This window comes from Pelmatolapia mariae, linkage group LG1 (assembly GCF_036321145.2).
Source record: "Pelmatolapia mariae isolate MD_Pm_ZW linkage group LG1, Pm_UMD_F_2, whole genome shotgun sequence".
Classification (NCBI taxonomy): domain Eukaryota; kingdom Metazoa; phylum Chordata; class Actinopteri; order Cichliformes; family Cichlidae; genus Pelmatolapia; species Pelmatolapia mariae.
In genome coordinates this window covers 30,032,632-30,059,804 of record NC_086227.1, presented here as the reverse complement: position 1 = coordinate 30,059,804, position 27,173 = coordinate 30,032,632, and the positions used below count along the sequence as shown (strand labels likewise).

Below are 27,173 nucleotides of genomic sequence, written 5' to 3'. Positions count from 1 at the left end.
AAGCAGCGCTCTGAATACCAATGGACAGCTCACCTCCGAGCACTGTAACGATAACTGCCGAGTCATGAGACATGGTGTCAGCAAAGAAGCAGCGAGCGAGTGGTCTCTCAATGGAGAACATTTTTGTGCACTATTACACATGTTACAGAAGAGAGAAGATGCTGGGACCCTGCTACATCTCTGGGATTTAAGCATTTGGGCATTTATACATACAGATGTTCTGATTCTCAAGACGTCTGACTGACATTTTTCAGTTTTAGGGAGAAAAAACCTTTTTATGTTTGTTGCAATAAACAGGTGCAAGATTTATTTGAGAGTGAAAGCTTTATTTATTGAAATGTGGGTGTGTTTTGATTGATATCTATATCCCACATATCTATATGGTGACAGATGACAACCTTACAATGAATAGCTTCCAAAGCCAGCCGATGCAAAAGACATCAACACTTTTTTTCCCCACAACATTTACTGTACGCATGCATTTGTTGGCCATATTTATGCATGCGCATGTGATGAATGTATGCGCATGTTCATGTTTGCATTTATGTAATGTTTTGGACATATTTTCATAAAATACATAGACAGACACTCGTGCTATGCTGCGTGCCAGTAACTACATGTATGACTGCATCTGCTTGTCTCAGTGTTTGTGAGGCTCTGTACAAATGTACAAATGTTGGTGTTTTTGATGTTGTTCAGGCTTAGTGCTGAGATGGATGTTTGAGGTAAGGCACGGCACCACATGCATGACAGATTGTCACATTATACCCGATAAGCTTAGCCATGGAGCCGCTCATCTCTCACATTCTAGTGGCAGATAGCTCAGCTGGGAAGCAGATGAGTAAACTAAACCTTTTATGGCTGTGGAGGAGACACGCCTCTATTTGTGGATTGATCGAAATAGATTTTACATCTGTGTATTCACATGCACAAACATTAAGGCTGTTGTCACCTCAATGGAATTGATGGATCATGCTGACAAAAAGTAGTCTGTGCCCATAAAGATTTGACGTGTAATTTTTTTTTCCACCATGCGTAACGTGATTAACGTCTTTTCATGTGATAGCAAAATAAATAAGTAAAAAAAAAACTAGGTATTTTTTTTATTTTGCTTTCTCCTGGGAAAAGTTTCAGATCGGGGCTCCAATTTCTAGGCTGGCAGTCCCTGAAATTGAACAATATGTCTGGATAGGGGTGCTGGCAAAAAAAGAAAAAAAAAATCCCAACACTGTTAGAGAAACCAAGGCAACTGTCACCTCCCAAGTGGAAAGAAAAGTCTACTCTGACTAATGTGTTATTCCTGATCCTGCAATCGAATGTCTACCTGCAGTCCTGACAGCAAGGCCTTCATTTAAAACCTGTGACTTGGTAAAAGTCACCGGTTGCATTTTTTTGCAGATTGAAATGCCAATTTAAAGATGTGGTGCATTTTCCTGGATACGATGTCTAGAAATGAATATGGGTACAATTGATAGATACTACTGCATTCTCATTTGAAGAAACTGCTGATGAAGTTTAGGATTTCTTACACACGTAGTCTAAGTAGCCAGTGCATTTTTAATGTTGTCAATTAATCTTCAGAGGAGGGAAACAAAATGTCTGGAAATCACGGAGCACCTGGTTTCTCCATGGCAGCTGGTTTCACTTGACACTGAGTGGCATCCAGAGTCTTCCTGAGTGTACTACTCTCCCCTGGCTGACAGCCTATCAACTGGAGTCCAGCTCTGCTTCCCCTTGCCTGTTTCAACAATGCAATATCTACTCACTGGCAGGTTGTTAGTCCAGGGCACAGTTTGTCCATAATGACTAACAATGCCAAGTAAATAAAGGCTTAATAAAATGCCATTTCTAAGTTGAGCGAAATACCCCAAATAAGTACTAATACTAATCTGGGGAGATCAGTCCATGATGAGTCCATAAATGGGCACTGTAAGAGATTATTGTTAATCTCTGTTATGATAACAGCTCTTGGTAATTACACTGGTTCTCTGGGAGTTAATTTCTAAAACGGAACTCCTCTGTTATAAATAGAGGAGAGAGGAAACTAATAGGACACTTTCACCTGAAATAGACTTTGGCTTTATAATTAGCCAGATAAATTACTTGAGACATGCTTAAAAGATATGCCTGATCATCTATTACCAGTAGTTGTTCACAGTTTTTGAAAGGAAGTTACGACTTCTCTTGTCACTATTCTTCAGATAATAATGGAGAGATCCGAGTGTAGATCTGCAAATATTTAGGCCATAGCAGCACCTCTGCTAAGGGCACAGCTGGAGAGATGTAAGTGTTTGAGAAGCTCATTAAACACAGTCTGAAAAATCCTGTCTAAAGCATTTTGTGGCTGCAGCTTGGGGGATGGAAAGAGAAGATCAAAACCACAGCCAACAACTTAGTGAGCCCCTGACTCTGCTCTTTGCATCGGAGTAAAAAGGGGAGCAGTGAACTAAAATAGATATCACACTTCTAAATTTGACACGGATAGAAAAGTGGCAGACAGACCCAAAAAAAAAAAACACGCTAAAAATAAAGATGGGATCAGGTGGTTTGAGCCACTTTCCCCAGAGAGTAGGGGATGGTGAGCCTGAGCAGCCTGTCCAGAGGGGTGATGGGTAATTCAGATTCCGTATGCTCTGTGGCACATGCTGCTGGAGGGGCTGAGGGGGTGGGGTGGGGTGAGAAGCGTACAAGCGTGAGGGGTGGAACGGGGGAAGGGGGTGTGCTTTTTTTTTGGTATTATTTGGTAAATGGTGAAAAGGGGTGCTGACAAATCCTACTACACACACCTTACAGAAGGACACAACCCCCTCCTCCTGGAGACAGAGAGAGAGAGCACAAAAAAGAAATGGGAGGAAAACAGAAGACACAACGACAGAAGACAAAACGCAAGGCAAGACAGGTGTTAGAAACTACAAAGAAACATGCAGGTAAGTCATAGGAATAAGTGGCAGCTGCTTCTCACGTTTGAATGACAAGTTGACAGGGAAAATATTCACCCGTGTTTCAGGCACAACACGGAGATTTTTGGGGTTTAAGTCAATACGAAAAATGTTAAGTCAACACATATTATACACAGGGGAGATTAGAGGTGGGGAAATATAGATGGAATACAAAGAAGGTACGAACAGTAGCAGAGGTGGTAGTCGGAGGGGTGATCTACATGTCAGATAAATCTGTTAGCTGTCTGAACTGAGGTTAACATTATAATGGGGTCAATTCACTTCCACTTCATATGGATATCATCTGAAATGATCATTTACATAATCACACCATATATATTTTACAGCAGCAGACTGCTGATTCGAGAAGGGAGGTTTAAACTTTCAAATTAGCTGGCACCACCTGTGCTGAAGACACTTTAACAAGATACTAAATCCTGGCGATGCCGTTTTTTAGCTAACCTTGTGATTTCCCCTTCCTGGAAGATAACAGATTAAGGGAGTATTTAATTGTAATGATTGATATATATGAATAGATTGAGGGTTACAAGTCTTATTGAAATTGAAAGTGAATTGCCTCAAAACAGACACAGACATCGCACATAAATAGCATATAGATAGTTATGTAAGTGCACACCTGCTTGCCACCCATGGACTCAAACATCTTCTCCAGCTGGACACGAAGCTGCTGAATGTTGTTGAGAATGATGCAGGGCTGTAAAAGGATGAGAATGAATGTGACTACACTGTTTTGTAAAACACAATGTAACATCTAATGTGTCTAAAAATATCTTTAAAGTTTAAATCCTGCAAAAAAACTAGCACATCAAATTTAATGGTTCCCAGATACTGACATAGTAATGTAACAGTTTGCTGGATTAACATTTAACTAAAAACACAATGCATAATGTCAGAAAAATCACAGGGGCACTCACTGTAAAATCTACTTTTGATTTCCTGACACATCATCTACACAAACTGGCAACGTTTCTGAATGACATCAGCAGTCAACCGGGGGAAATGCAATCCGTACGCAACACAACAAAGAGAGAAATATCTACACCGAATGTGTCAGGTGGCAGCGTTATCGATTCTCTGCTCCACAAGAAGTTTAACAGATGACAGACATTAATCACAGCGCTCTTTATGGAGACCAAGAGTAACTCAGACAGTCACAGTTTGTATACACTCAAAACAAAGCAAACAAACATAAAAACAAAAAAAGACATGAACTCAACAAACTACAATTATGATACTTGTAATAGAAAGTACTAAAATGATAATTATGTGGCCCACAGAAGAGGGGTGATTACTGTCTTTCAATCCCTAATGCAGCCAAAAGTGTGTCTGTGGCAAAACATAATGGGTTTCTTTTTATAAGATTTATGAGCATATGACATATTCTAAAACCACATATGATTATTTTCCACAGCTGCATAATTTTAGTCTGAGAAAAATGTAACATAAAATACTTGATTTACTGACATATGCACCGGATCTATGGTGCAATTTAAATGTAAGAAAGGGCAAATAAATAGAATAACACAAAAAAATCACACAAAACTAAAACTAATGTGTTATTCTGAATGCACAATGTTCATATGTAAAACTAGAAAGTCTGACAAAAGCAAAGACAAACATAGGGTACATCCCTGGTAAAAAAAAATATTGTGTACTGTATAATATATGAGTTCTAATAAATTAGAGATTAGATTAGGTTAAATTTCTGGAACTATGTAACTTCATTCTTTTCATCAATTGTCTATTTAATTCTGTCTAGGGAAGGGACATTTCATGTTTTCTCTGGGACAGTTGTAATGAGCCTGTCAGCACTGTAAAGAAACATCTGCCTCCTCTGCTCGGAAACTGTGTGTTATCGCTCACTTCAACTTCAAAGACCACTGTGGATAATTAGGCCACTCACAAGGCTCTGTGTTTAGTCATCCGTCACATTAAACAATGGACAGAGAGCTCAGAAAATACCAATGACTTTTCCCCATCAGCTCTGGGCTGTGACATGAATAATTGCATCCCGGTTAATAAAGACACTTTGTTAAGTGCATTAAGGAAGACAGGGCAGGGCTCTACGTAGAAGAGACTGCGCTGTTATTGCAAACATTTTTTACATAGTCTCCATGCCAACTGCTGCTAGAGACAGTAATCATAGAAACACTTTCTTCTGACTTGCCATATTTGCACTTGCACAAAGAAACTCAACATAACCTTTCCAATTAGCATTTGCAGGCTTTGAGTGGGCACTTACCACATTCTCCTTATTCAAATACAAAGGAAAGTCCTTGGATATGATTGCAGCATATTGCAGAAGAACTTTGTTTATAGTCTGCAGGGATTGAGAGAGAGAGACAGTTTTCTAATTAATGACTGCTGCTCTACTTGCATTGCTGTATGTCCAGAAGTCACTGAAAAATCCTAAACAGTTAAAGCCTCATAGCTAGATCATATTAAACACAATAAATACACCAAAGAGTCTGCTTGCATCAATGGGAAACTATTTAACAGTGAGTTATTACTCCCAGCAATAGTATTCAGGGTTCACTAGGGGGGCCTTTCCAAAGAGCCTGACCTTCGCAAAGCGGCACATGAAGTGAGCCAGAGCCTGTGGGTTTGGGCATTCCAGCTTCTTGATAATCTCAAAACTCTGGTTTAGCTGAGTGAACACATCCACCACAGAACAGGAAAAGAGGGCATGCTCTGAGGTTTGCTGGAACTGTTGAGACATGTTCAGACAAGGAAACATGGAAGGGAAAGAGAAAGAAAAAATGTCAGACCTTAAGACCTTTAGGCACCTTCATAATTGCCTGACATTTGTATCTTAAAAAGACAGATAATTAAAAATGTATTTACTGAGTGAAGGTACTGATGATGTATACTAATGACTGGGATGCACTAATAACATGCCACATAACTATCTGAAATGCTTTCAAAAGACCATATCAATTTCTGTGGTTATTCAGTATATACATGAACTACAATCAATACATTTTAGGTGATTACGATATTTCATGAATTTAAAATGTAACTGTTTCCAACGAATAATGAGTAAACTGCCAAAATAAAGTACACTTTACACTTGATTGAGGAGTATGGACGCTGATGGGGAGTAGGAGGCATAGAGCTTAAATGGGCCTGCATCCAAAAATACTGCAGTTTCTACATAATCTGTAACATAGTGTTTCTGTTAAAAATATCTCAGTCATAGACACCATGAGTAGATAACAGAGGAATATGCTTCTGACTTCAAAAAGCTTGTAAAAAAATCACAGAAGACACTGAAATACTGTTTTCAAAGGCTGTGCATAAACTGAGCTTGACATTTAAAACCTGGGAATCTACCCTTTTTAAGTTTTCCACTTGGGCAGGTTTAAATAAAGAACACTTTCACTATGCAGTTTGAAATATCAGAAAATGTGAACTTTAGCAAACAATATACTGTGATGTTGATAGTAGCATTTGTAGGTGTTTATCTGGTTAAATGCATGAGATGAAATATATATCTTTTTACTCTGATAAACATTAACAAACAAGCGTACAGACCTCAGTATACTGCAGTTGTTTTCTGAAGCTTTTTCCCATTTCCTTTCATTATTCTCTAAGATCATTCAGTGCCTTTCTTTGCCCTGAAAATCATGTTTTGTTTCCTGTTCATATCAATTTTTAATTGAAATTTTATTAATATTCCAATCATGTCTTAGAGCGAGGGCTGTTTGGACTGTGTGAAATTCCTTTTATCCTCTCATATCCTACTCAAGAGGTAAATTCAGGCTAAACAGGCCGTCCTTGTGAATAAACATGCAAGTGGCTTTGGTGAGTTAATATAAAAGTTATATATTAAGAACTAATTCAATGCTGTACTCACTCCATCTTTCTTGTCCCTTTCCAGCGCTCCATTGAGGAAATCCATAGCAACATCTTCATTTTCATCAAGCCACTGAATGACAAATGGCTCAAACCACCTAAAACAAAAAAGCCTTTTTTCATTAAAGGATCAAACTGTAGTTTGGGGTTTCTTTGTATTATACAGAAGTTATTCAGACGCAGAGGGCAAGGGATTTTCATATATAAACATGGGGGAATCAATTGAAAATGATTGTAGTGCACTCAAAAGTTGGCAGATTTTGTTCGTGGTATTGACCAAGGTTGTCATTCACGAAGGTTTTGAAATCAAATTTCAGTTTGTGGACAGATTAGACTGCGAGGTTCAGACAGAGGACAGAGGAGGACAGGCCGGAACAAATGAGTCTGGTAAAGAAGTACATTTGTTAGCGGAATAATAATGCTGTTCTGTCTGTTTCACTTTGCCATTTCCGTGTTTAATATTGTGCCTGAGTCTGTCCTCAGAGCAGCGGATGTTCCCCCAAAATTGCAGTGTACTCTGGCTAAGGGCATCTGCCACATGAAGTAAAGCCAATAAATAAGGTGGGTGGGGTGACAGAGAAAGGGAAGACAGACAGGGAGATGGAAGTGAAAGACTCGTGTATGTGTGCGTTTGAGTGTGTGTCTGTGTGTGTGTGTGTGTGTGTGTGGGCACGCGTGTGTTTGTATGTATGATGTGTATGCCTCTAGAAGAATCAATCTTGCTGTTGATGGTGTTTGAGTGACAGTTGTGCAGACAGGGAGGGTGAGTCATTATTCTGATAAACTGGCTGCATGAGAGAGGGCAGCGCGTTTCTTGCATCCAGCACATGTTTCTATATCGCAGCTATCCGTGTTTTTCTTCACATGATTATGCGTGTTACGTGTACACAATAGATAGGTAATACACAAAAAGCAGAACAAAGCATTCTTTGAAATTTTAAAATGCTTCTAAGTGCTTTAAATTCTTTCTCCTCATCAAAAGAGTATTCTTTCTTAACCAGAAACGGCTGCATGTATAACAATGGTTTTAAATTACATTTAAAAATTCAAAGTTTCAAAGATAGACTGTTCAAGTGAAATATCTTCTGTGACAATACAGCTGAAGGTGAGTGATATTTACCCATTTAATTTTAACACTGAAAACTTATTATCTAATAAAGCTTTGTAATGCCTAATGGCAGATATGACTACCACATGATATAATTTGGACAAAACAAATAAATTAAGCTCTATTGTCAAAAGTATGGGTCTGCACCTCTTAATCTTTGCATGTTTAGTCCCACTGCCTTGGGTATATAAATTCAAGCACTTAGTCATGCAAATATTTTCAAAATAATGGTTTGTTCTAAAGAGCTCAGTGAATATGAGCATTACCCTGTAATGCAGATTAAAACACGTAATAGCATGCCATTGCTGCAACAAGTAATTTTGTAAAAGAGATAGTGCTAGAGATTACATATTCAACTTAAAGTGGTATTATTACAAACTGGTAGCATTCAGGAACCATGGCAACTTAACAAAGCGGCAGACCACATGAAGTTACAAAGGGGGGTTACTGAATACTGGGGTGCAGAGTGCAATCTCCAGTGCTCATCCAAACCTCCTCTGGCATTAGCAACAGTACAAAAACTGTGCTCTGGGAGCTTCATGGTGTGGGTTCCATGTCCGCACAGCTCGTGTAGGTGTGATGTCATTCCCACTCATGCTCCTTTAACGTCACTAGCACTACCATTGAAGACCAGCGCTCTGATACAAAATCACCTTCCACCTAACTTGATGCAGATTTCCTGCAGTGAATCTGTGTTAATGCACAGAAGCTGTTCTGTTATTTATTTGATCCTCATTTATATAATTGGGAATTATTACAGCTGAATCAACAGCTCTCTAAACCGTTTTGACAAAAGCTGATTATGACTTTCATTTACTGCTAAATTAGCCTGTATTAGTTTTATCTTTGCCATAATTTTAACTAACAGTTCATGCACAAACTTTTGCTCATACAGTAACACATGTGTGTGTGTGTGTGTGTGTATGTGTGTGTGTGTGTGTGTGTGTGTGTGTGTGCGTGTGCGTGTGGGCACGCCCGTGTTTGTGCATGTAGATGTGTGGAAAACACTCACAGAGAATATTCAGGTGGAACATCCTTGAAGGCCGGCAGGTCACGGACATACTCATTATGGAACCATTTGACTTTGAAGTGAAGATTCATGTATTCAGTGCTTTTGCATAGGCGGTGCTTTTCATGCTCTGTAATGCAGATTAAAACATGAGGCACACATGTTAGCAAGTGCAGTATTCACTGGAAGTCATTAATAATGACACACTGAAATCTAAGTTGTAAAATGAATGAGTCTTATAGGTAGAAGTGTATCGAATGCATTCTGTTCTTCTTTCAACATCTTCACAAGAACCACAAGAGCCGACAGACACTCACATACTCTTATATTTGCTTATATAAATAAGCAAATATCCCCATAAACATGAAAAACACCTGCGCAACAGTGCTTGCTTTTAGTCTGACATCTTAACAGCCTCGATTATGTATAGCCTTGAGCTATCAAAGAACAAGGAAATAAAATGCGTCTGCGAATGTGTCCAGCTCTCACCAGAGACAGAAAGCTTTTGAATGACTGCAAACAAACTAGAGCTAAAATGAATTAGACTTTCATGTCAGCTGACAAGTCTGCTGAGTCATTTAGTCCAGCTCACCGTGGGCATTTCAGAACAATTAAACACTTTCATGGGATCCCCTTTAGAAGAGACGGATGGTAATGGTGCAAAAGAAGGGGTTAGGACAGAATAGATGAAAGAAAAGAAAGGAAATGAGTAAAAAGAAACTGTAAGAGAAATGTCAGACAAAAGAGAAGGGACCACTGGAGAAAGACCAATAAGAAGTAAAGCATTTTGCGACTGCAGTGATGGGCACAGATGAGATTATGGCTCTCAGAAGAAGAAGAAAACTGCAAGAATGAGAGGCCCATACGGTGGAGGGAAAATCTAACACAACACAAAGGACCACTAGAGTGTGTTGTAACAAAGAAATTGGATACAGGAAACTGTTTCATCACAGTTTCAACACAGATAAGATAGCATATAGGTCAAGGAGATCATCCTTCACTGACAAGACAAACTTTCTGTACAGGTCTACTGTACATGTCTACAGCCACACAAGCAGCTCACATCAAGTGTGAGAGGTTGCAGCAATGGAAAAGTTTCCATTTGGTGTGACACAAGCTGCCAGTCTGCTGCTTGTCACTCATTATTGGGCTTCCAGCTGTCCTAATCAATAACCACCCAAACAAAATAGAATACTAATGGAATTACATTTCATTATATAATGTCATGCTACCGTGTGAGAAAATTGTTTACTAAAAGCTTTTCTGCACAGTTGGATGAGTGGTGTTTTAATAGTAATGGGTAATATTGATAGTGAAAGTTAATACTTTGCTTCCTTCACAATTCTATAACTGTGTGAAACATTGAACATCTGTAATGCAGTAATGTAATTTCTCTTATCCCATTATAATTACAATTATGCCATTGTTGTTTCTTTAGATAGCCTGCAGAAGGGCAAGGGAGCATGGCTGAGCGTGAGGTGTTAAAATGAGGACATCACTTGTATTTTTATTGCACAGATTATAGTAAAGTTGATTATGGTAAAGCAGAAACTGCATCCAGGACAGAAATAACTATCTACTGCTGCTAACACAGCATTGTACCTTTGCAGAAATATGCAGAAATTTGTCCAATTTGTGTTTGTACTTAAACACTGTAAGTGTGTGTGTCCCCTTTTTAGAACAGGGATTGGTGCCAGTGTGTTGCCTGAGGTTTCCATATATGTGTATATATCAATGCACTCCTACGTATTTTAGCATTAAGCTGGATGTTTAACAGCTTTAAAAAAAATGTGACTTTTTTGGTGAATTACAACAATTATACTGACAGGAATGCTGTTTTCTGTGAAACTGGTAATTATGAGAGTGACCCAGTAATGACGTGATCCAGCAGTACAAGTTGTGGTTTTAGTTAAATACTAACATTACAATATTGGCTAAACAGTGCAAACATTGACAAGCCTTAAATTTAGACTGTAATGTTGAGCATTCGGTAGCAGTAGTGGCAGGGAGCTAACCCTTGCTAATTAGCACAAAACACATAGAGCCCTTCTAATTACCGTCGTGTGCCACCTTTTCTACTGTCCTCTGTCCTCTTGCCTGTGACCTAGAGACTGATCTCACCACACCACAACAGAACGTCTTAGTTCCTACCTCTAAGGAGAAATGAGGACAGAACAAGTTTGCTGAAGGAGCTGAGAGTGAAGATGCACAGGTGTATGCTCTGCAGAAGCGTTTTTACCAATCAAGATGTGACACACGCTTTTCCACATTATGAACACCGTTATGCTCATTTGACAGAGATCTTGACACAGAGCTGTATGCCATAGCAAAACAATGGACATTTGGTGCAGCTTTGACACACATCAAATTTAATTAGCATTGATTAAAACAGGGGGAGGCGAGTTCTGTTCAAAAATACACAAACAGAAATGAAAAGAGGGCGCCATACACAAGTAAAAAAAACATTTTTTTCTTTTTATCTGTAAACAACATTATGACAATCCATGAAAAAGTTGTTGCAATGTTTCAGCTCAAAGCGATGGACTAACAGACTGATGTTTCCTGGAGCTGTTGTTGCTATCTACTAGTGCACATTTGTTAGCATTATAGTCTTGCACTAAAGCATCCTGCACTCCCCTTGGAAATCCAATGCTTCTATTGAATCACGTGTTGGTCTTTTTATTGGTCTCTGTTAGCCAACCACTCCCTGTTATTTTGTATGGTGTTTTTTCATTTTTTGCACGACCCTTTCCTTCTCATTTTTCATGCACTGTTATCCAGTATGCAAATAGCCATACAATTCCTTTCTCGATGGCAGACACGATTTAGTGTAGCAGCTGCTTCAGGGTTTCACAGATGGAATGTGTTGCGTAGGCACTCTACATCTGATCATATGGTCATTTGATACACATTTGAGTCGTACTGTAATGCCAAATGTATACCGTAATCCATTTTAACTAAACCATAAAAACATTTGTCTATTTCTGGACACACGATAAGAGGTCTCAATAAGGCTGAAAAAGCGGGGAATATAAATGAGCACAATAGTTTAGCAGAAAGAAAGAAACCACCTAATCACACACATATTCAAATGCAGGAAAAGATATAAACACGCACACAACATCAAAGACATGTTTAAATCCAATGCATTGCACCGTGCCTGTCGTGGCTTAATCCTGATAAGAACCTCAGTGCTTAGTTTGATGAATAGTGCCATGCTTGCCATGCTCGCTATACTTCCTTATAAGCTCAGAAAAAAATATTTACATATGTGCAATTAACACATGTGTGTGCCTCAAGATGCATTCAAACACAATATAGTGAGTGCTGTACTTGAGTCAGTCGGTTGTCAGCTGTTACCGCAGCTCGTTTTATACCTGATTTAATAAGTGTGACTCCACTTTAACAAAGACATAGGCAGACTGTCATGTACATTAAATGTCTATGTGAATGCATGTGTTATAGTAGTTCTACTGAAGCATTAACATAATAATTGGATGGCACACTATTGTTTCAACGCATCTTACTGAAAGGTTACATAATGTTGATATCCCCAGAGAAAATGTCTTCAAAGCAAAGACCTGGGTTACATTTTTATGAAGTGTGAAGACAAATGTAACAACAGATAAATAAGTGCCATAGAGAAAGACATAGAGAAAGGTCACAATCAACTGATTTTCTCCACTCCACAAAGTAGTCTGTGCTTGAAAATGCATACATTAGACTTATTTTCGAAGCAGCCATGATACCGGTTGGTTTAAAGTGATTTTCTGTAGATTACTGGTATGAAAAACCACAATGATGTCAGGAAATGAATTCTTTTCCTGACATGTCACTAATTTCATCAGCACCTAACCTTCAAGGCTAAAGTGGTTTTCAATGTTGAAACTGCCATGTTAGTTCTTACCTGAATTCGCTGATTCAGTCGTTGTCCGAGAAGGAGCAGCTGGTTTAAATACCGAATACTGAGTCTACATTGTTTTATTAGGGAGGACCTACGGTTGTAATATCTGAATAGCTATGGCAGTGCCACTTTAATAATCGAGCTGGCACTGCAAGGCTGCTTACACACACAGCAGAACAGACACATATACATACACCATCACAGTGTGTCAACCTTTCTGCCCTCAGCTCTGCTTGCATACACCTTTGCTGTCACATACTCACAGTCACCTACAATCATCACCTAAAGGAAGCAGATGGAGGTCAATTGGAAGACAGAAAAGTAGAGGTCAGCAGGTGTTTTGTTCAGTGCTGCCAGTGAGCTTCTTCATTATTGTATGTACGGGAGCATCAATGACTTAGAGAAAGTGGTAACAATTTTTATTTTTTGATAGCAGATTGTTCTAGCTATAAACTTGCTGAGGGAAATTAATCGACTCTAACAAGACTTCATGCTTGAAACAACATGAAAGGAATCCAGTAGTCTTCGACCCTGTCATGTACGCTCCGTTTCGTTTTGTCTGTTACATTTCTGTGTTGATAATTTATCTGATTTTAGGCCTTTTCTAACTGAAGGTTATTCCAGCTTTAGAGGAGAGCTCATGAATTTGATCCTGATGTTTTCTGGCCTAATCGTAGCACTTCAGTAAAGATCAGGGATACCAAAAGAAGCATCATAAGGACAGATCCTTTAAGTATAGTGAAACAGCATGAAGGGTATGTACTATTGTGTTACACTGGCACTACTGGCTATTAAAGCAGATTTAATCCTTAAGCTCATTCTGGATACAAATTACTGTAACTAACAGTGGTTAAAAGAGGGCTATACTCTTGTCTTTAAAAGCGCCTCAGTCATAAAGACACATCACCTTATATCATCTTTCTAGAAAATGCAACACAAAGGGGGAGAATAATTCTTTTCAAACTTCAAACTAAACTAAAAGTCATTTTTCTTACAAGTGTGAAATTTCTTTTTGAACAGAGGAAAAAAACCGAGGTAAATAAGACTGCAGGGAACATTAAAAAAAATACTGCAATAAAACATACAGAAGCTGCCTGACTTCACAATGAGTCATCTGAAAATGGTTTTAAATTTTTCATAGCTGAGAATTCCATTTTAAAATCTTGAAGGCGACAGACATAGCTTGCCTTTTAAAACAGGCAGAGCCTTCTTAAAAAATGTAATTACAGGAAGGTGAAATTCAACACGATTAATTTATAATTCACTTGCGAATTTCACCTCGAAGACAGTAATTATATTGTAAGGCGAGGTGTTGGAGCTCTTTGTCAGATCTGTCATTTTGCAAGGTAAGTTGATTCAAATTTATAGTTATGCTGATATGATTATTTATGCAAATCCAGCTTCACAAGGCCTCGTGGTGTCACTGCACTGACATATTAAAAATTATATAAGTATTTAATTGTACCATGGCTGTTCATGCTTCGATGTGAGCTATATGCTTAAGTACACTTGATCATAAATACTGTGGCAATAATGTGGTGCTAATGTGTTTTGTTTCTGTTCCAGCTCTTCATGAATGATGCAAAACTTTGCAGAGGGCCACAGCAATAAAGTAGCTGTATGCAAATGAGGTAACACAAGGTAAAGTGACAGCCCGATGAGATCAGAAAGCCTTATGATTGCATATGATTGATTGGACACTTCACCTAACACATTTTTCACTAAATTAATGAAGTTAATTGTAAAAAAAAATGCCAGTGAATGAAACTCAGTAAGGCACTGAGGTGCTCTATAAATGAGACCTAAAGTTCTTTTTAGTACTGGTGGATGTTGTCCATTACAGCTTGTATGAAGACCTTCACACTTCAGCTGATTGGCCTGGCAGGCGTCTATGTGTTTTCACAGTCCAAAACACAGATGCAGGTGCTAGTCCCAATTAGGATGCATTTGGAAAAAACAGTCCACACACTTCCATTAGAAGCAACTTTTGACTCCGCATGACTAAGCTCCCTCACCAACCTTACCAAGTGTCCTCTTTCCACAATCACATTCACAAAGAAGATTTACACCAATGCTTTCTCACATTTATTAACAAAAGTATTAAGTGAGCTTGAGTGTGGTCTCATTGTCTCATCTAGCTTTTTAATCGTGCTGTAAATATGCATGTAAATGTGTGTAGTATATCATTTTGTGCACTCATACACTGTTGTATGTGTATTTGGATCTGTGTCATTTTCCCCTGCTGGTGGTAAACAGTGTGGGCTGTCCTGAGGGAGGAGTAGGCTCAAGGTCCCTGGCGAGGATGTCATCTTGTGTGACGCAGCCCACAGGGACAGACAAACTCACAAGAGACTGCCTCACTCTCTGCCTCATTGATTTAATACAGTGGATATTATGAAGTGTAGCAGTTTACCGCAGCTTTTGCATTGTACAATTACCATTCAGCGACTATATCTGTAAGAGTGCAAGGTTAGACGGATGTGCTCAAGACAAAAGCCCAGAGGAGCAAAATGGCAGCCAAAGGCAGTGTACTTTTCTCTGTGGCATAATTCCTTCATCTTGGCTTCTGACCCAGTTCAGTCAAAGGGCCTCCGTAGCTTTATCACAGGGGTCTACTGACACAGCTCGGCTAAAACACAAGAGTCCACAGAGACACCAACCCATGTTGATGAGACTCAAACAGAAATATAATGAACTGAGACACAGCCAAACCTGAGGTGAACTAATGTTAAGGCTCCACTCTGGTTCAGGATAATGAATCACCACTGCAAAATGTAGTGCGGCATTTGTGGTCTTATGTTAAATCTATATCTTTATGGATATTAAGTACGGATTTATTTTATCCATTTTATTAAAACAAATATAATAACATTGCATATTATACAGCAGCTCATTAAGAGAGGAAATATAAAACATTATTATTGAACTGGACTGACAGAAGGCATTACATTTAATGGAGGCTTTATTAAGCATTCATGAGATCTCCATGTATGAAAAAGCTGCTCTTCAGTGCTTTATAAAGTCAGTGAATATAAAAAGACATAAGCTGTCAGATGATGTACTAAGAGATCTGAACTGAGGTTCCAGTCTTATGCCAAAAAAAATGAAATGAATAGTTTAAAAAACATCAGGCACGCCTCAGCCCTGTAAACACCACCTTGTTATAGAAACCAAAACCGCACTGTACATTAACTGAAGTTCAATTTAACTCTTTTATGGAGCGAAGCTGTTCCAACAGGCTGAAGGTGAGTTAATGGGCTGCAGAGGCACTAGATCTTCAATGGCATGCCCTGGGAACCACCGTCATTAAACAGCTATACAGTGCATATAAAATGCGTGCCTTAAACTTCATCACAGTCTGAAAGTCTAGAAATAAATCCGTTGTTGCTGTAATGAAGCACTATTTTTATTCTCTTCCTTATTTGCTTCTGTTTAGTGACCAGTCTGCATGCTCCCTGTTGGATGGTTTTTTAAGGTTTTTTAAGAAATCAACAAACTACACAACAACACGGCAAATTATAATAATGATTGATATGCTTCTAAAAGCTCAGTTTCTAACTACACAGCACAATTTTACAAGTTTATTAGTAAGTTATCAGGGATTGCGGGAATACATTCAGCTATAGTCACAGTCATTCACACTCGATATGCTCCCACATCTTTTCTCTGTCTCTTATTTTATCCACTCTGTTTTTGTTATCATTCCTACCTCTCTGAAGCGCCCTTTCCCTCTCCTCTCACACATTCAGAGATTCTCACAGTGATGCTAAAATTAGCAGCATCCATTTCTGCACCAGCACTGGCACCAAGGGCCTCCAAGCAGGAAGCAGAGGATGCATCAAAGACTTCATTAAGTAATGTGCATGCACATCTGTGCACAGAGTCACAAAGACACAAATATTCTCTTTATATTCTCATTCATTCCTTCTTACTTACTTGCACAACTGAGCGTGTGAACAAATGTGCGAAAGTGCCTGCACATTTGTCTGCACACATGCATGCAGGTACGCACGCATGCGCACACAAGGACACACACACACACACACGCATACAGACACAGATAGATAGACCAATGAAGCAGGATATTCCGTCCCACCTCCTTCAGGGTGTCTCTGTCATCCACCCTGCCAGTTTTATGGGCCTTCTTATATAAACAGGTTACTCTGATATACTTCCATTTGTCTGAATGAGACAGCTGAGCAGAAACCTGAATTGGCTCAAAATATCACCTCTTCTCTACCACCTCATCGAAACACGGTACATGCAGGAACAGTGCACGTGTTCATACACATATGTATGCAGCTTGAAATAGACCTACAGGACCAATTTGGTCACTTGTCTACAGTTTCTGCTATTACACATGCAACTTTCAAATAACACTGTAGGTGGTTGTGGACATAGCAAAATATAAAAAACTTCCTGAATAGTATTCTTACACAATGAATGTGAAACTTTAAGAGGACTTTTCTTACCATGCCATACCATGAATTGTGACCAATCAATTGCTGATGTTCACTTTGATATTTAACATTTTTAGTCATGACTGTGAAACGGAGTGATGAAGCAGAAAGGTGATTTAAGGGACTTTAAACTTGGCATGGCTGTTGGCGCCAGATGGGCTCGTTTGAGTATTTCAGAAATTGCTGTTCTATTGCAGTTTTGCATAATCATCTTTAGGGTTTGCAGAGAATTGTTTAAAAAAGAGAAAATATCCACTGAGTGCCAGTTTACTACTCGAAAAATGCCTTGTTGATACCAAAGATAAAAGAAAAATGGCTAGACTGTTTTGAGCAGATAGGAACACTGCAATAACTCAGATAACCACTCGCACAACCAAGCTTTGTGGAAGAACATCTCTGAACATGATGCATGAAACCTTAAAGAGGATGGACACCAGACTACATTGGGTGCTACAAAAAAAAGAAAGAAATTGAGCCTACAATTCACACAGGCTGATCAAAATAGGAAACTGGAACTGAAACTGAAAAAATGCTGCCTGGTCTGCAGAGTATCGATTGCTGCTGCAACATTGAGATGGTAGGGTAACAATTTGGTGTAAAGAATGTGAAAGCATGGATCCATCCTGCCAGATATCAACAGTTCAGACTGCTGCTGGTTGGTGTAATGGTGTCGGGAATATTTTTTTGGTACACTTTGGACCCCAGAGTACCCGTTGCACACAAAGTATAAACATTGTAGCTTGAGTATTGTTGCTGACCATTTCCATCCATTTATGACCACAGTGTACCTAGCTATTGTTACTGATCATTATCATTGCTATTAAAGGTCCCTAAAAATCCTCCAGTTGATTAAAAATGTTACTATCAAGGACTAGAAAGATAGACTGTATTTCTCCCATATTAGCTTCTCTTCATTAGCTCCCTGTTAAATCCAGAACTGAATTTTAAATTCTTCTACTCGCAAAGTCTTGAAAATAAGTCAAAATATGCATGGGAATAATCACGCCCCATTATCCCTTAAAGACCTCATAATATCATACTATGGCAAAACAGCACTTCACTCTCAGACTGCAGGCTTACTTGTGGTTTCTAGAGTTTCTAATAGCACAATGGCAGGCAGTTCTTCCAGACACCAGGACCCTCTCCTGTGGAACCAGCACCCAGTTTGGATTCAGGAGACAGACACCTTCTATCTTTAATATGAGGCGTAAGGCTTTCTTTTTTGAAAAGCTTATAGCAGGCTGCATCAGGTGACCCTAAAACATTCCCTAGGTATACTGCTATAGGCTCAAACTGTTGCAAGATTTCACGTGATACACTGAGAACTTTGTGAGTTTTCACTCACCACATGTTTATATATCACTGCAGCATGTCATGAAATCATTGTCTACTCTGTGTGTGAATGAAGACCAAAAGGGGGGTCCAAGCTGACACCAGCAAGATGTTCCTAATAATAGTGACCAGTGAATATATTTAATTTTATTATTCCCAAGAAAATGTTTCGTGAGTTTACATGCAAACCCTTTAAGATGTAGCTTAAAAGTGTATCCAAACTTTCCAAGTTTTGTACTGTTTTACAATCAGTAAAGTAGTAAAGCATCTCGCATGATTTTGGGTGTGCGTGCTTCTGCTACACCATTATGTGGTTTATGAGCTGTCAAATGCTCCCTCATTTAACTACTAACCTCTCTCCACCAATCCAAACCCAGAGCTCCAACTACTAGCAGATCCAACAAAAAAGTGAGCAATAATTCATACAAAGTGCTCCTTTGAGGAACATGACAGTCATTTCCTCCTCCTGGCATGTGTCGCTGTGGGCATGCAGTGATGTAATGACAAGAAGAGGCACGAGGAGGCAAAGCAGGGGAAAAGGGTTCAGGCTCAAGGAGCGAGAAAGAGGGTATGTGTGACTGAGTGCATCCATGATTCTTGTCTCTTTTTGTAACACTGACTCCACTGGGCAAAACGCGCACGCACACACAAACACACATGCTGCCCAAACCTGCTGTGACAGCAGTCAGTAACACCCCAGGTGGTCACATGCCCAGCTGCCCTGACTCAGATATCCTCACATACAAACACAAAGCCCCAACTGCTCTCACTGTCTCTGTTGCATTATTGATTTGCTTAAATACATTTATTATCAAGGAAGTGTAAACACACGAGATGTTTTTATATATTATAGAATTTTATTGACTCTCTTCAAGTTATTGGTTTAATATCTAAGAAGAACAAATATAATAATTATACATTATTTTGACCTTTAATGTACACTAATGAAAAAGATTTTTTCTTATCTTTGGCATGTTTAAAGTATATACGCTGTTTATTGTTGCAGTTTTCAATTTTCTTAAGTTAGGTGTTGCAGAACTAAATCCTGCACAGGTAACAGTACAACATGCCACCAAGCTGGATTGTGTGAAAAATATTCAAAATGAATGTACTTCAAGTACAAACAGATAAACAGGTTCAAGAAGTTCTGCATTGCCAAACGATGAAATAAGTGTCATGAAAGAATAACTTTCAAATTGTTTTCTTACTTCAGGGCACAGGAAGTAGCAACATCCTATATAAGATAGAGGGTGCAGGAAGTCTGAGGCTATACAAGTATATAAGTATGTGATGCTTTCATAAGTATCACGTACTTATGAAAGCATAAGTATGTGATAGAGGCTACTCAGCATTTACTGACACCTAATATGTCATGAGTAAATACCACTACTAAAGTTACTTTAGAAATTTGAATTAAAAAAATATGATTAAAGTATAAATTTATGTGTGAGTTTATGAAAGTCTCAGTTCACATAACCCTGAAACCTTTGTACTCTGTGCTCTTTAACCTCACCATAGACACCCCCCACCCACTCACTCACCCACACACACTCTGCACCTGTCACAGTATATTAAATATAAAATGGACATTGACATGAAATCTGTAGCCTTACCTGACAAAAAGAAATATCAAAACTACAACCATCTCAATATAACACATGTAGAATATACAGTATACGCTTCACGTGTGTGTGTGTAAGAATAATAAGAATAAGAACAACTTTATTTATCCCGAGGGAAATTCTTTTGTCATGTACATGCTCAAAGCAGCAGGAGAGACAGAGGAACAGATGAATAAGATATAAGATATACAATATGTACAATAAGAATAGTGTACAGTAATATACAGAAGGAAAGTGCAAGACATAGTATCGGATAACTCTAACGAAGTAATATACATAACTATATCCTGGTGAATAAATAACTTAACTATCAGTGCAGGCGATTCTAGAAAGTGACAAAGTATTGTGCAATAGAATAAAGGGAGTAGCAGCGTATGATGGGGGGATGAAAACAAATATTCAATAAGTACTCTTGGGTAATATTGCACGGTCTGGGAGGGAACAGAATAACATAGGTAATCGTCTCAGGAGAATCACCTACAGAGTGAGGAAGAGTTAAAAAATCCTGTGGATTTCCTGTGGCAGTCAGTTCTGCATTTCGGGGCAATGAGTCTTTTGCTACGTTTGCTCCGATGGTCCATCATGGGGCCGTGCATGGGGTGGGAGGGGTTGTCCATGATAGAAAGAAGCTTTTTGTGTGTGTGTGTGTGTGTGTGTGTGTGTGTGTGTGTGTGTGTGTGTGTGTGTGTGTGTAAGAAACACTGCAGTTTGCAGTGTCTTCACCATGACACCTGGTTGCTATAGCAACTTAAGAAGGCTTAGTACAGAGGAAGCAGCAGGTATATGCTGAGTAGATGAGAATAAATTGTCAATAAGCTCTTTGGTGCTCCTGAGCTTTGCGTCTTCAGCACAGTCTGAAGAGCATTTCTAGTGTTTAAACCTCAATCACATCACCCAGCCTGCTTGCCTTCATCAAAATAACAAATATGCCTTCTGTCATATTTAATTCAGCACAGATGTGGCTCAGATGTTCAGCTTGGACCAGGCAAAATATGCATGTTTAAAAAAAAAAACCCACTGCAACATCAATGTAAATGATAAATCAGGGTCGCAGTCGATAAAGGGAATCTCATAATATTTAATATGAGGTGCAAACCATTTGATATCATTTTCTAAATGCTGCTGGAAATTTTATCTTCTCTGCCCAAATCAAGTATGCATAAATCAAATAAATCAAATCAGATAAGCTGTGTCCTACATAGTCACAAACAATCATTTTGTTCATAGAAATAATGAGTTGAATGACATGAAGTGATTAGATAAGTGAGATGAATTTGGTAAACTTAAGAGTAGCATCTGTTGGGAGCGGGCGATTTTTATGTAAAAAAAAAAAAAAAAAAAAAAAAGCTCAAAAAGATTCATTGCTTTTCAGAGACGTGACTTTGGCAAACTTTATCTAAGTTAAACTTCAGAGCAGAAATCCACAAAAACTCAGAACCAAGGGTGACACCCTGCTGAGTCCTTATGTGCAAACACACCGACACGAAACCATCTTAACACTTGTTCACAACCCCACTCTTCATTAACGCCTTTCTGTATTCCGCCTCCCACCATATATCCTGTGGGGATTGATCCAGAAGCCACCAACCTCAAAAACCAGCCTCCAGGTGGCATTTACTGCCTTTTGGGAGGAGAGCTAGAAAACGCGTGGGCAGGGATTAAAGTCAAAACCCACATAAAACAGGGAACATCTGTTTTCATACTGGTAGAATATATCAGAGATTTATGACCTGATCACTGCAACTCTCTGCTTGCTGTCTAGAAAAAAAAAGACTTAACTTGTATTGCAAAATCTATATTAAACCACCAAAGCATACAGAAAAACAAATACTAGTTTCATTTTGCAGTACTACACAGCTGCAACAGTTTACACTCTTTTTGGTTCGTCCACAATTACAGTTAATAAATAATCTCATGAAACTGCAAAATCTAATTTTTTATACCTTTACAGTGCATGTCAGTCTGGTGGCCCTTTTTCAATACCTTCCAGTTTATTGTGTAATATAATAAGTTAAATACAGTGTTTATTTGGCCAAAACAAGGACATACTGTAAAAAATAGAGATGCAGAATTACTTGAATTTTAATATTGATCATGATTTTGGATTCCCAGAAATGAACATGACTGTGCAATACTGAACACGCATGCTAGAGAGCAAAGCGAAAGCAAATCAACCTCTCTCTTAATCTCTACCTGACAACAAGACTGAATGATGGTGCTGTAAGCTGTTCCTATTAGCACACAGCTTGAGGTTTCCTGGACTAGTAATTGCAAGCAAGCGACACTACATTATATAGACATATACAACAACAATCAAATATTTGGCACGGCAGATGGTAAAGTTCGTCCATCCGTGTTTGGAAATAGTTTGGATATACTTAGGGCAATTGTTTTTAACCAAGAAGTCATCATATGCGGAAAGTGCTGAAAGGATAACTAAGTTATTCTATTGCCTGAAAGAACATCACAAACTGCAGCACGATGAATGCATGGAGACCAAGAAAAACAACGCTGTGGTTGCTAATGTCAATCATCCAACATCAACTCTGACACCCACGAAAGCCAGAATCTACAGCACGTCAGCATCCAGTTCACCAAGATGTACTGAAATTAACAACACAGTCTTATTAGCTAAAGATACATTTCCAGTAAACAAAATGAGTAACGAAGGGTTCAGGAAAATGGTGAACTTACTGGGCAAAAGATACGTTATCCCTTCACGTAACTATGCAAATGTCACAGAGGAAACACAGTCAAATCTCACAGGTGTCCAGCACTTTTCTCTGAGTGCTATTCACATCAATTATGCAAGTACAATGATTGTAGCAAAAGACTTTATTTTGCCTCTTGAGCATATGGGTCAAGTGAATAAACGTTAGTAACAATGTAAAAGTGAAAAAAAGACCTGTTGATTTACCATTGTGTTTTTAATTTTTCTTCTAAGAGATGCACTCAAGTTAGGTGAATAAAGAGGACAAAAAAGCATACTTTTTTATTTATTAAAATCGTGGCAGCTTCTCGTGATCTGCAATTTTGATTAAAATAATCATAATAATAATCATGTAGCCCTAGTAGAAAGAATACATTAGAAAAAACTGCAGCACACACTTGCATGCTCTGTATCTTTAAATATTTTAAACTGTTTGACTTACAATCAGCAAGATATAAGACATCCTTTTATCCCAAGGGAAACTTAATTTCTGAATTTAACCCATCTTAGAAGTAATGGGTTGCCACTCTACGGTGCCTAGGGACAAAAGCCAGTGCCTTGGTCAAGGGCACAGTGAAAATACCAACCTCTTTAGGGCCAGTTTTTGGCAAATGCCAGCTAGATACCCTCACCAATGGTGTGCCAAAGAGAATGAAGAAATATTCTGTCATTGCTCCTGTTCCTCATGGAAAGGTCTGGCACTATTGATCAATCTGCCTCACGCATTGTTAAAAAAATGTTTGCCTCACACTGCAGTAACAGCCGATAGTAACACCATAGACTGTAGGAATACACTGATTCCTGCATAAGCTGACTTTTTCAAAATCATTTTTAAACTAGAGATCCGGTTGCTGACACTGGTGAGCAGGTATGACTAACCAGGGTACTGACTTTCCCTCCAAACAGGTCAATATTGTCCATGCGGCATTCACTTATACAGCTAATATTGTATGTGCACAGTTGTGTCAAGAGTTTCTGTGACGTAGAATTCAGTATTGAGAAACAATGATCCTAAACCTGACATTAAGATGTCACTGATGCTGCGTGTAAGCAAATATAAACATTTTCATATTGATTTAAATGTTGGCCAGTTACTCCAATTTTACATGCTTAGGTTTTACATACCGCGGTCTGCGATAGTTCTACCTCGAGCAGAAAGTTGCTCATATTTACTCATGTGGCATTACAGCAGTAACATCACCAAATCATAATCTTGCCTAGGGCACTAAAAGTGGGCCTCGAACTTACTACTGCTTACTGAAATTTGCCATTAGCCAGGGACTCTTACTCCAAATGTTGCAAACTGCATTAACACTGGGGCATCATAAATACTTTTCTTTGTTTTTTTTAAGGCAGCGACTGAACGACAGAGGTAATTAAATAAAGAGCCACAAAACCTGAGCATCTCACTTGTCTTTGATTGTGCAATTGATCAATTGCTTATCTTGATTAAAAGAAGTTCCAGTTTCACTATAGTGATCAATAGAATGAAAGAAAGCAAGCATAATCTAGATAGGCAGTAGCGCTGACCACAGTCAGGCACAGGTGATAAACAGTGAGACACCAACCGATAAACAGCACTTACATAGACAGGCATAAAACACAGTAACACTCTGAACTTTTCACTGCAGAAAGCAACACAAAGGTCAGTTATTGTTCTTCACCAAGACTCAGTCAGTACATATCATTTGTCTTAATCTTCCACTCGGTCACTTATATACGCATGCCCTCATGCAAAATTATCTGATGAGCACTGACCTTCCATTGCATACTTCATATCCAGGGCAAAGAGACTCCACATGATTTCAGCGCTGATCTTGCCCGCATTCAGCTCCTGTGGAAACCTGGTGGAATTCAAACGGATTTCAATCAGACTCATTTCCGTACAATGACACGCTCGAGTGGATGGTCTGATGACTCGGTCCATCCCAGGTCTCTAACGAATGACTTAACAGATGTGGTAGAAGACATCTCATAATCTAATAATCCCCCGCTATTTCCAAATCTAGTTGAATTGGGGCGGAATTGAGTTGTATGTGCGTGCCTTAAAGATGAGAAAAAGTGCAGGAGGAAATGACAAAGTGAAAGAGAGAAAATGAAGGTGGCAACGCATTTGGGAAGTAATCTTCTATTTTGAATGCCTATAGATTTTCAGTCAAAGCTTGAACGTGAGATGTCAATGGTTTAATTATCCGTATCTTCAGACAGTGAAGGGAGGACATTTATAGATGACGGAGCCTTGGTTTGAGAAAGGTCAATTTATCTGGAAATGTTTTACTTTTGCTCCAGGCCGCCTTGTTTCTAACAACAAACTCATTTGTCCGACAATTTCTATTGGAGCAGTAATCATCTGCTCAGCTGGGACACTCCTGCAGAGAAGCAATGCTGAAGTGCACTTACTCACATACACAAAAACTCTGCTGTTCTCCTTTTCCCAACCTCAGGTCTTTTTATTGAGGTAAGGAGCCAAGTCCAAAAGGCTGATTCATTGCACCCGGCGAAGAAGAAAAGTGAAGAAAACAGAATCCCTGAAACAATTGCACTTTCATCTCTATCACTCTAAGAATCTTTGTTTCCATCTCAGTTATTCCTCAGCCTTGTCATGCAACCAGATGGTGTACTGTAGGTAGGCCAGATAATGAAAACCATTTGTGGTGAAGATGAGCATAATATGTTCTGCCACAGTCTTACTTCTATTTGGTGAAATAAATGGTTTATGCATGAGGTGTTTCTGGGGATATTGCTATGCTTATGCTTTTAAAAACAACTGCAGCATCCACGTTTTCCCCCCAATCATAAAATATAGTCTTTTAAATTAGTTTAAAGGCGTGAAATTTTCAAGGCTAGTTTCATCATGTAAATATTCTCAACACAGTGCGACAGACTAACATTTTTCTCCCTATGGCTGCAGCGGCTCCTATTTAAAGGCAACAAGTCCCCTCCTGGATTTATCATGAAAAAGCATCTGAGTTGCTGTCACTCTGGAAGTTGACCAGGGGAATGTGGAGGCATTAGGCATGAATATTGCAAATCTATCATTAGACAGTGTAGGAGAGAAAGCTCAGGGCATAAACAGAGTCTTAATAAGCATCGTAAATCAGCAAGAAGAAGGAGAAAACAAAAAGTGGGAGGCATTTGAGCAGATATGTATGAGCGAGGCAGAAAGAGGGAAATATATTTAATCTTATTTTCTTTAAAGGCAAATGACACTCTGTTTCCTTTAGGTCATGAAATTTGTTTATTTTATAAACTACAGTACTGTAGTATTGTGCAGTTTTGAGTCACCCTGCATTTCTTCAGCGTGCCAAGAAAAAACATATTTGCCCCTTTCTGATTTCTTCTTCTTCTATATATTATTATATAAATAATAATAAAATGCATGTAATATATTATATTAAATTGCTTATTTTTATACAAAGACAACCTGAGCAATTAAAAAAATGCAGTGTTCAAAATATTGTTTAATTTATTAATAAATTAACTGACATTAACCTTTTTTTTTCTTTGGAGAGCTAAGTATAATTTCCCTAGCCACACCCAGGGATAACTACATCCAGACCTAATGAATCGAGAAAACACTTTAATAGAACCTGTTTGAAAAAATGGGGGGAAGAGATCTCAAAAAGTAACACATCATGCCACAACCTAAAGAATAGAAAAACTGTAAACCTCACTATGTGAAAGTTTATTTGTCACAACATGTATTTTTCAGGATGGCCCTTTATCGCTTCAGGCAATTTGAAAAACAGGACAAAGTAGCATGTTACGGTTAGAATCATAAAATATAAGGCTCGTCAGTGTATATGCAAGGAGATGAAAATGCATATATTGTCGAGTAAAGAGGTACATACTGGTTAATGACAGGGGTGTAAGCTGTCCGGTCTTCATCAATCACAGAGACCATCAGAGTGATGAGTTTTGGCCAGAACTCCAGGTTCTTTATCGATGGACCCTGTTCCTCCCTGGGAAGGTCTTGCTTCCGGCTCTAAAGGAAAAATTGAAAGTTAAGGTAGAGGCTGAAGCATTTTTATAATGAAATTTCAATAAGACAAAACACAAAAAAACTCTTTTTACTTTATAATGACCTAATGTTCTATTTATATGTTCTCTTTTCAGCATCAGCAGTGAACAGCTTTGATAATGAATGGGAACCTGAACCTAACACGACTAGTATATGCTCTTTTTCTGAAAAAAAAAATGTAACTAAATCTGT

General features: G+C 38.6%; 1 protein-coding gene across 2 annotated transcripts in view; it reads right to left on the bottom strand.

Moving 5' to 3' along the window:
- Positions 1–27,173, bottom strand: part of LOC134630749 (protein unc-13 homolog C) — a 110,439-nt gene that overhangs the window by 18,807 nt on the left and 64,459 nt on the right. For both annotated transcript variants that reach the window (XM_063478368.1, XM_063478360.1), the window contains 7 exons: positions 26,812–26,945; positions 24,719–24,804; positions 8,936–9,062; positions 6,817–6,913; positions 5,524–5,667; positions 5,203–5,280; positions 3,577–3,654 (listed from right to left, as the gene is read on the bottom strand). In XM_063478368.1, the coding sequence (XP_063334438.1) occupies positions 3,577–3,654; positions 5,203–5,280; positions 5,524–5,667; positions 6,817–6,913; positions 8,936–9,062; positions 24,719–24,804; positions 26,812–26,945 (744 nt within the window). The remainder of the gene's footprint in view (positions 1–3,576; positions 3,655–5,202; positions 5,281–5,523; positions 5,668–6,816; positions 6,914–8,935; positions 9,063–24,718; positions 24,805–26,811; positions 26,946–27,173) is intronic.